At 38.9% G+C, this 9704-nt stretch overlaps 1 protein-coding gene across 2 annotated transcripts; it reads right to left on the bottom strand.

The window, feature by feature from the left end:
• Positions 1–27: 27 nt before the first annotated feature.
• serpine3 (serpin peptidase inhibitor, clade E (nexin, plasminogen activator inhibitor type 1), member 3) lies at positions 28–6312 on the bottom strand. 2 transcript variants are annotated; one of them, XM_011489419.4, is made up of 9 exons: positions 6102–6312; positions 5342–5649; positions 4254–4481; positions 3619–3861; positions 2009–2207; positions 1833–1933; positions 1668–1754; positions 1506–1589; positions 28–230 (listed from the first exon to the last, which is right to left on the bottom strand). In XM_011489419.4, exons 1-9 carry the CDS (start codon positions 6137–6139, stop codon positions 178–180), a joined length of 1341 nt encoding a protein of 446 aa, XP_011487721.2. In that variant the 5' UTR covers positions 6140–6312; the 3' UTR covers positions 28–177. The 2 variants fall into 2 exon arrangements, with proteins under 2 accessions (XP_011487721.2, XP_078795852.1); XM_078939726.1 differs by lacking the exon at positions 28–230 and having other exon boundaries at positions 1195–1589.
• Positions 6313–9704: the final 3392 nt, after the last annotated feature.

The raw sequence follows: 9704 nt of genomic DNA, 5'->3' as shown, positions 1-9704 counted from the left end.
CACAGTGATGACAAAGCTGCCAGAAAGTAAAAACATAGTGTGATTTTATTTACAGTCATATACAAAAATAACGTCCCTCTTTTTCAAGTGTCTGTGGATCCAACATTCGGCCCACGAATAAATACCAGCAGTAAAATCAGTTCCAGAGAATTGTCAGCGTTTTGGGAAATGGTTGCTTCATGGTGCCTGGTCTGCAGGATTCATTACTCGCCCCATAAATAAGATGGATCCTGAAATGGAGAAAGTAAACATAAATAGAAAAAAAAGCATTACACATCTCATATGGGAAAAACTGGAACGTTTTTATATATATATTTTTTCCTTTTTTTACTATTTAACTGGAAAAGTGATCTAAATGTTTTTTTTTTGTTTCTTCAAACGACCAGCAGGTGTCGCCAAATCCTCTCCATCACAAATATTCTTCATTCACTGAGAATTTGGAATTGGTTCATTTCAAGGTCTCAAAATATAAAAAAAAAAAAATTGGAAAAAAAGGAAATATCTCCATAGAATAACAAAAGAAATGTATATCTGTATAGATTAGTCAAACTGAGGATGACTTGTCATGAACTGATTGAAGATAAAATAATTGTAATCAAAAATAAAGAAAAACACACATTTATGTACATATATATCAGAATAGATACATCATCTAAATGATACCATTATAATTACTCTAATTCATAAATAGACACATTTGCTCTCATATATACATACAACACATAACTCACTGAAATACAATATTACTTTTGTTACAAAGAGTTTAATTGGTTGAAAAGGGAATAGAAAGAAGGGAATTTGATATAATCCCATCCCTATTATGCTTTACTTAACTTTTTTAAAATGCTTTTACATAGTTATTATCATCCGATTCCTAACTTATTTACACTATACCAGTCTGAGTACACCGGCAGGAAAAGCTGGATTTCTGAGGTACTTTACAGATTCCCTGAGCTATCGGACTGTTGCAGATATTTTTAATGACACTAATCTGCTGTGATCCACAAATATAAAAAAAATATCTGTACATTTGTTGTGAATCTGATGACACATTTTTGCCTCATACATGGGAATATTGAGCGGTTTTGAACGTTTTTTTTTTTCTTGTGACAAAGTAGAAATGATGTTGTTAGAATTCTACAGTGAATAAAAAGACGTATGTGAAACATAATGTCCATTTTCAAAAACGTCTGAATCCCTTTCAGGGTCACTTTAGCCTATATATCCCAGCTACTTTTCGGCAAAACTGGGTTTCATCTTGAACAGGTCACCGATCCATTGCAGGGCCGCGCAGGCACCTGATGCACACCTTTAATGCTTCCAATCAACGAATAAGGCATGTTTTTGGACTTTAAGAGGGAGCTGGAGTGCCCGGAGAAAACCCATGCGTGCACGTGAAGAACATGCAAACTCCACACACAAAGGTTTAGTACTAACCCCTAAACCATGCAGCATCCCCAAACATATCACAAAATCTAAATGATCTGCAATGTCAAAACTTGTACCTGTGTTGAGCTGTCGAAGCAGGAACAGGAATGGCCGGTCTGCCTTGAAAACAGGAGCTCTGGATCGTTTGAGTAACACCATGGCTGCAAGAACAAAGCACTTTCCTTTAGCTCTTCATGGTTCACTTTGTCCCTTTCAGTTGTGCTCAGGATGTGTCTCACCAGTGGCAGCGGCGGCCTTTGTCCCGTCTTCTTTGACCTCTATCCGGACTTCATGAAAGGCGTCTGACAGGTACAGGCCTTCCTCCACTGCAGAAACAAAAACCACCAGCTGTCAGAGGATTTGCGTCATCTTTTTTTTTTTTTTGATGGAATTTGTCAAACCACCTGATATCCCGGTGAAATCTGCTGTGGTGGGGTCAAAGGCGTCACTGATGCCCATGCTGGGAAGCACCGACCTCAGGTTGAATTTGCTCTGCATTCTGAATCTGCAGGTCCCACACAACCATCCTTTAACTCCAATCAAATGAAAAAATCATCTCTATGTGTGTGCAAACCTTCACCTGGGTAAGAAAATGTCCATCTTGGTCCGGCGCAGGCCCACGTTCCAGGAGGCCAGCTGACGTGCGGTGAGCTGCGACTCGAGGGAGGACAGGGGGGTCTTCCTGTCACTCTGCAGGACCACCTGCAGGCTCAGGGAGTGACCCAGGTATGGCAGCTCCAGGACCACGTAGCGCTGATCAGAGGCAGTTCTGAAGTGACCTGCGGGGAGATTAACACATCCAAGTTAACATCTTTAATGCTCCCTGAACACCAGGAGAGACACTCACATTATTTAGCATCAAACCTAAACAATGTAAGCTTCAATTTGCTAACCAAAGTTCATTTTTCATACCTCCTCTCATGTCTGCTTTGTTTTATTTTGCAATATTTTAACAAAAACAGTTGTAAAAACTTGTGTCAACAGTTTTTATTTCAACACTTACTGATAGTTTTTCTGTTTGATGGAGACCAAAGGTTGGCTTTACGTGAATAAAAATACATATGCTGATGCCTACATGCAGTTTTGTTTGTTGCTCTTTAAAATATCTAAATACAGAAATGGGCTAACTTAAAATTTGTTATGACTCAGATTTAAGCGTGAAAGCAAAAATTGACAAAAAAAAGAGTTAGAATTCAATATTTTATTATACTTATTTATGTCTAAGAACACAGTTGAAATATTTTTTAACAAAGATTTTTCAGTTATTTATTATGAAAATTATTATTATTATCCTGTAAAGCCAGCTACATCAGAAAACAAAATTGACAGAAATTCAATTATTTTGGAATTAAGATGGTATGATAAAACCCACAAAATAATTTCATATTATTTTTGTATTAGATTTAAAGTATGTTTTTTTGGTTGATCTGGTGAGTTTTTCCTCACAACAATGTCAGTTTAAGATGCAAAAATATTGAAGAGTGTTCAGAAAAAAAAGGCAATTTATTTACCCACTGTCTCAAATGTGATCCACACATGTTTAACATGGTGTAACTGCATTATAAAGAATTCATTATCAACTAATTTTGCATTTTTTAATTCAGTAAGTAGTCATTTTAAATAGTGCATAACAATATATAACTCATTCTCTCCATAAAGCTTTGAAAATTAGCAAAACCTTTCCCACCATGACGGTTTGAGGATTTTTAAAATAGCCCTTCTACTGCCCCTAGTGGAAGGATAAAGCACTACACGGCAGAAAACATGGACCAAGTGATAACCAATAGGTGTTTATGAATAATATAGGAGTCTCAGAAAGGCTTGAATCAAATTAGACAAGAACGGTTATATAGGATTTAAAAAAAAAGCCATGTCAAATATCAGAGTTGAGTGAAAAGGCTTCAATGCTGAGTTAAGCTGAGGACGCCAATGTGCCATTTTCTCAAACATCTGGGAGGTTTCAACTCTGACAGCAGGCGACACTTTATTTGAATAAGGATCTGCTTGAGAAAAAAAGGTTAAAAAAAACATAGAAGAGAAAAAAAAGGGGGGAAAAGCTCAGAAAAAATAGAAAAAAGAGAAAAAGAATAAGCAACTGATTGATTTACCTTGAAAACGTATCTAATGGGGAACATTTGACTCTTAGGATGGTACAAAATCAGTGCATCAGCATGGAGTATGGACTCTTACCATAGCAGACCTCTGCAGCCTGATACATCATGGGCACTTTGATGGTGCTTCCATCTGGGAGCACGAAGGGCAAATTCTGAGTGTTGGTGAACATGAACTGTTTCTGCCAGATGCCCCTGAACTTCACCGTGTTGACCAGGGCCACCTGCAACCGCTGACCCCACCACAGAGTGTCAGCCTGGGCCTCACCTGAGCCTGACATTTCCCCACTGCTGGCCCCCGAATGAAGGGGCCACGAGTCATCTACATGCAAGAAAGCAACAAATGCATCAGTCGTGAGATACCACAAACCCACGTTTGTTACACATAGCAGTTTTATTACTGTGTCTCTTATAAATAAGGAAAAGTCAAAGCAGGAAATCTTTGTATCTCTTTTGTTTTAATGTGCAGATAAAACTTTGAACTGCTTTTATTCTGGACAAAAAACTAAGAGTTAGTTTGTGATTTAAAAGAATAAAACTCTAATCTGCACTTAACAGAAAGAGATTCAGCTCTGTCTCAGAGCTGGCTGGTATTCACTACTCTTCCGGAAATAATCCTAGATTTGGAGTTTGGTTGCAAACCGCACAAAACCAAACTATGAGCTCTAGAAAAACCTAAATATCCATGGGTTCAGATTTCCAAATCTGGTTTACCGGGGTTGTGTGCCGCTTGCTCCGGCTGGCTGTGAGCGTGACTGGGCTGGCTGAAGTTGGCCCGGACCACGCTGGTGTCGGCCCAAGCTGCTGCACCCTGGGTAAACTCGTCCAGGAGCTGGACGCCACTCTGGATGAAAAGTGTGCAAGTCTGCTGCAGCCACATATCCCGGCTGCTGTTGCTTATGTCACTCTGAGAGCGCAGCAGGAAATCCAGCACATGAGCCTCTGCAGGAAACGCAGTTTCACATTTAAAACTTTTTAGGTTCTAAAACAAACTTTACCCTCTTTTTTGATTATTCAAGTTAAATTCTCTGCATGATAAAAGTGTGATTACTTGCAACTTTATCTTTTATCATTGTAAGATGTTATGGCAGAATGAAGCTCTTTACAGTCTCATTGGGTTGAAAAGTTGTGCTGAATTACCAAACTCAATTTTTTTCGTTAATCGAGAAAAAAATTATCAGCAGAAATTAACCCAAAATTTGTTTTTAAGATGCTTTTCTATTGTTGTGTTTTCTAATAATATAATTCAAATAAATGTCAAAACAAAATAGAATCAGGAAATAAAGACCTCTTGACCCCTACCGATGCAATTGTGCATTAAACTACTTCAGCTCCTAACTTACCGTAGTTTAACATGTACATGATAACAAAAACATAAGTGACTTTTGTCACTTATGTGAGCAGCTGTTTGGAAATACATTCATGTATCAAGAGAATAAGATGGAGTGACAACAATTTTTCTTAAAATTGCTGACTTTTTATCAAAGCATTTTATGATTTTTATCCTCAGAGGATAATTAAATATCAGCTGCAACGTTGGTTTTATTTGCTGCAAGACAAATTGACCTCCTGACCCTGAAGCAAAGCTGCAGAGGTGGTTAATGAGATTATAGTTGGTGTGGAGGCAGGTATTAGGGCTCCAGACACCACTGTGCTCTGCAGAGCCAGCGGCAGCAGCAGCACAGCTCCACACCACCTGGTACCAACAGCACTGAGAGCCACCGACAACTCCTCCAGCTTCCCAAGGAGCCAGTAATGCTATCCCCGATCAGCATGTTTGTGCAGAAGGAAATGAAGCCCACCTTTCACACTGTATCCCAGCACCCCTTCCAGCTGAGCCCGCGTGTTGCCCCTGGCACCAAGCTGCAGCAGCGCCAGAGAAAAGGAAACGCTCGCTGGGGACACGATCAGGTTGGAGCCGTTCTCTGTCTGGGTGATCGTCTGGTACAGGCTGATGGAGAAGCTGTGGTGGAGCTGCCTCATGCTGTCCTGGAGGCTGCTGGCACTGTGGCTTCTCTCCACCAACCAAACAAAAAGAAAGAGGGAAGCCACCGACAGGTGATGCATATCCTCCGTTCTGCAGAAGAGGAACCCTCCACAAATGTAAATCCTGTAAGGCATAGGGGGGGAAGTAATGAACCTGCTGCCAAGTGAGCTCAGCAAGGTCAATTCAGTGGACAACGGAACATCAGTAGTTTAATTTTATCATTAAACATTTTAATAACATTTTTCGCTGTTTTTTGCGGGTAGGAAAGCTTTTTTTTGTGCACAAACAAAAAATAAAAGCATAAAGTGTTGGAATAATAGTACTAAGGAAAGTTAGTACTAACTTTGAGTAAAAATAACGCCCTTATAACCTTCAAAAAATCATCACTTTGCATTTAAAACCTTATTAAAAATATATTTTTAGCATCAATACTTATTATTCCCTTTCTGCAAAAGATGAAAAAATATGTTACAACAATAAAAACAATTAAAATAAAAAACAATCTCACATAAAATCTTTAAGATCCTTTAAGTGTTTTCCTTCCTTTCAGATTTGACACCAAGGGTGCTTCCTACCTGCACAGGTGAGGTAGAGTCCAACTGTCAGCAAACATCCAGGCTCTGCAGGGGAGCTGCAGTCACTGATCCCGGGACCTTGTCTCTCAGTCCCCCCTTTGCTGTGCTGGGCTGCCGTCTTCGGTCCTGCGTTTGTCCTTTACTGAAATAGTCATGAGACTTTTTTCTTTTTTTTTTTAAAGGTAAACTCCCTCTGCGTGTTTGCAGTTCTGGTCGGCGATGTCTGTACCACTCCTCCGGGTCTCCTGCCTCCTCTGAGCTATAAGGAGCCAGGCGGAGGGAGGCGAGTCACTCACCAGCAAATCCCGGCAGAGGGAACAAACACCGTCGGGAGCGTGCACAGAGCTGACAGTTAATGATGCTTTAGTGTGAGACTCAGTCTGTGAACACAGGCTCATGAAAAACCGAGAGGAAGTTGAATCAAGACACTTCAGAAAACTGATGGCACTCAGTGTCGAATGGATCTGAACCTACAACCTCCTAGTTTCAAAGCAGATGATCCAACCCTGGATCACTGCAATCTTTGATGATTTCTTCTCGTCTGGAAGATGCTATGAAATTGCAATACTTGAATCAAGAAAAACTTTGTGCACCTGATTTTATTCTTGTAAATGTGCACATTTAATTGTATTCAATGTTAAGCAATTTAGGGTTAAAAGTGCAATGTAGATGCCTCTCTATAAGAAGATCTCCAATTCTCTCAAAGACCCACTCCAATCAGCTGTTGATCTATTTTAAAAGTGGTCTTTTAATTATAATTATGATGTGTTTAGCCAAAATTAAAAAGCCTATGTCGTTATCTGGAGCAAAGTTTGTTCAGAGCGGCAATAGGTTATCAGAAAATCACCTCCAAGTTGTGGGTGTGACTGTTGGGGTGGAAGTCAGCCTCTGCTGCTTTCCCATCATCTCTTTGATTACACTCCCTCCCGCTAGCTTCCAGCCGCTCAAAACTCCAACCTAACATTAGCGGTGCAACAAAAATGGTGAGCTATATCAGGGCTATCCAGCCGTACAGCTTTGATCCAGATTCCAGCGCAGACAAGGAAAATGAAGACGTCAATGTATTTATCTGCGAGTGGATGCATGAGAATGCAGCGGAACAAGGAGACTTTACCCATTTCACTTAATGTCATTTCACAGCTCGGAGTTTTTTTAAACGAGCTCCTGATTCACCACAGCTTAAATACAGACATACAGTTTTAATCTTAAATTCTTAAATGCAGGTCCTCCGTCCTGAGAAAAATAGTACAAGAGCATGTTAATGCTTAAACGTAACAAAGAGATTCAAGTTAAAACAAAAGTAAGTCCTAAAAGGTAAAGAAAGTGAGATTGAACAAACATTAAAATCATTTAAACTTGAAAATTGATACAAACGAAGCATTTCATGATGAGAAGATGGGTTTTGGGCATCAAGTGTCAAACATGGAGGGGGGAGTATCATGGTTTGCTGGAACCGGGTTTAATGAATTCAGCTGACAGAGAGACATCCTGACCCGAAGCAGTGTATGGCAGACACAGATTCAGCTCAGATATTTAATCATTTTAACATTTTCATTTTAATCATTTTAAATAAAAATAAAAAAGGGTTTCTGGAAATTATAGGAGACCTGTAGATTCTCCTGACCAAAACAGACCAACAGGAGAAATAAGAAGAGTTAGCAGATAGCCAAAATAAAGAAGGTATGCCCCAGTAGTTTAGTGTGTTTCTCACTAGGAAGTAAGTTGAAAGCAGATGGGTAACAGTGTCATTGACACATAAGTGGATCATGGAACTCCAGTCCAGAACATCTAATATAAAAAAACAAAATTTACTGCACATGATCAGCAAATGATTAGCTTAAACCTTGTAAATGATGACTTTTTAAGAACTTTTAACAGGGTGTAAAGGATATTTTGTTATCACAGGACCCCATTCCAGGACAACAAGCAAATTATATTTGGATATTTACTAGTAATCCGTGTCCTTTCAATGTTCATTTTAGTTCTGTAGAACTGTCGCTTTGACTGTTGAGTTTTTTCTTCTTCAATTTTACAGATTACGAGTCTTTTGTTATGACGATCAAAAGCCACTTTTTCTCTGAGCATCAAACGTCTACATCACCTCTAATTGGTTTCATCCTGTGGAATGAGGATTCCCTCTCCATTTTGCTGCTTCAGCATGTTATTCCCAACCGGCGGTAGGAAACACTGCCACGGTTGTGCACACTGGTGGGAAAAAAAACCATCAAGGGAAGTATTATAAATATATGTAACATTGTAAGGGCTTTTCCACATGTTTAATAATAGCAGTCAAAAACATAAAATATTGTACATGAAGGGTTGGTTAAACACAGCTATTATCTGTACATGAAGTTCACAAGATGCAAATAATAAATGTTATTAGTTTTGGCTTTAATTTAAAATATAGGGCCAAATATCAGTGCAATAAGGCATTTAGAGGAACACAAACTTTGTTCAGTATTCAATGAAGGTATCCCTGTATTTCAGGGTTCTTCTTCAAACAAAAGCAACTGAATTCATTGTAAGGCTGCCTGTTAGCAAAGTGAGGCTTGTCCGGTGTCTAATGATATAAGATAAATCAAAAAGAAGTTCAGTTTGGTTGGAAAAGAATTTTGACTTATTTGGTTACATTTGATAGCTACTGTTGTACTGAAGGCCAACAGTTATGCTTCTTATTGTATCACTTAAATTTAAGGAAGATTTTTGCTCAAAATGAGGGCTTTGGACAAGAAAACTGTAACTTCAGAACTTGGTAATCTGGAGAGTCTGGTGCTTTTTTTTTATTATTTGGCTAAGATGGTGATATTTTCAGAGCTAAAAAAGCCCAAAAAAAAATCAACCCAAGACAAACCATAATATGATGCTATGTCTTGACAACGGCATAATTATATTTAAAAGAGTACTGAGAATAGATCAAAGGATGCCTGGAGTTGGATTTCAATTAGATAAAGAAGTGCACAATGCATCATACAGAATGTCATTCTGTTCTTTAACACACTGGTCCCTCTTCTCAGACTTCAAATGTGTCATTACAAAGAATAAGATGATAGGCGGCAGATTAAATCAAATCAAATTTACTGTATTTTTCCAGAGGGAACATCCTTTGCTGGTGGGAATACAGAGCAGAGACAAACCATCATTAGTAAATTCAATAGGCTACAACAGTAAAATCAATACATCACACATACATCCAGGAAATTAAACACAATACACACTCAGACCTACTGAAGCAACCAAAATAAAAACGTATTAAATGAAACAATAACTGAAAAGCCTATGATGCCACTCACTTAGCTCTTTAGCGGTTGGAAATTTAGATTTTGTAATGCTAATCCAAAACCAAACCAACGGCAAAAAACAACAACCTGCATCTTAACCCTTGTGCTATCTTAGATGACCCCACCCTTGCATTGACGTGTTCTCCCTACCATGACAAAGGTGGATAAAGGTGGAAAGATTTCATGTAATCCATGGACACCAGTGAAGATCACAAATAATTGAAGAAAAAAGGTTCCACGCACTGTCTAGTGGGTCTAGATGACCCAACTCCCATTGTTAAAGTGCCTAGGATAGCACAAGGGTTACTCAAGCAAAATTATGATG

Source organism: Oryzias latipes, chromosome 21 (assembly GCF_053564925.1).
Source record: "Oryzias latipes strain Hd-rR chromosome 21, Olatipes_Hd-rR_3.1".
NCBI classification, from domain to species: Eukaryota; Metazoa; Chordata; class Actinopteri; order Beloniformes; family Adrianichthyidae; genus Oryzias; species Oryzias latipes.
The sequence above is the reverse complement of the archived record's forward strand: the minus strand, read 5'-3'. Positions and strand labels throughout refer to the sequence as shown.

Excerpts from the sequence above, each read along its gene's own strand:
- serpine3 (XM_078939726.1), bottom strand. The coding sequence starts at position 6,139 with ATGTTTGCTGACAGTTGGACTCTACCTCACCTGTGCAG. Across the intron at positions 5,650-6,101 it reads ACTCTACCTCACCTGTGCAG|GATTTACATTTGTGGAGGGT; the intron begins GTAGGAAGCACC and ends TATGCCTTACAG. Across the intron at positions 2,208-3,618 it reads GGCTGCAGAGGTCTGCTATG|GTCACTTCAGAACTGCCTCT; the intron begins GTAAGAGTCCAT and ends ATCTCCCCGCAG.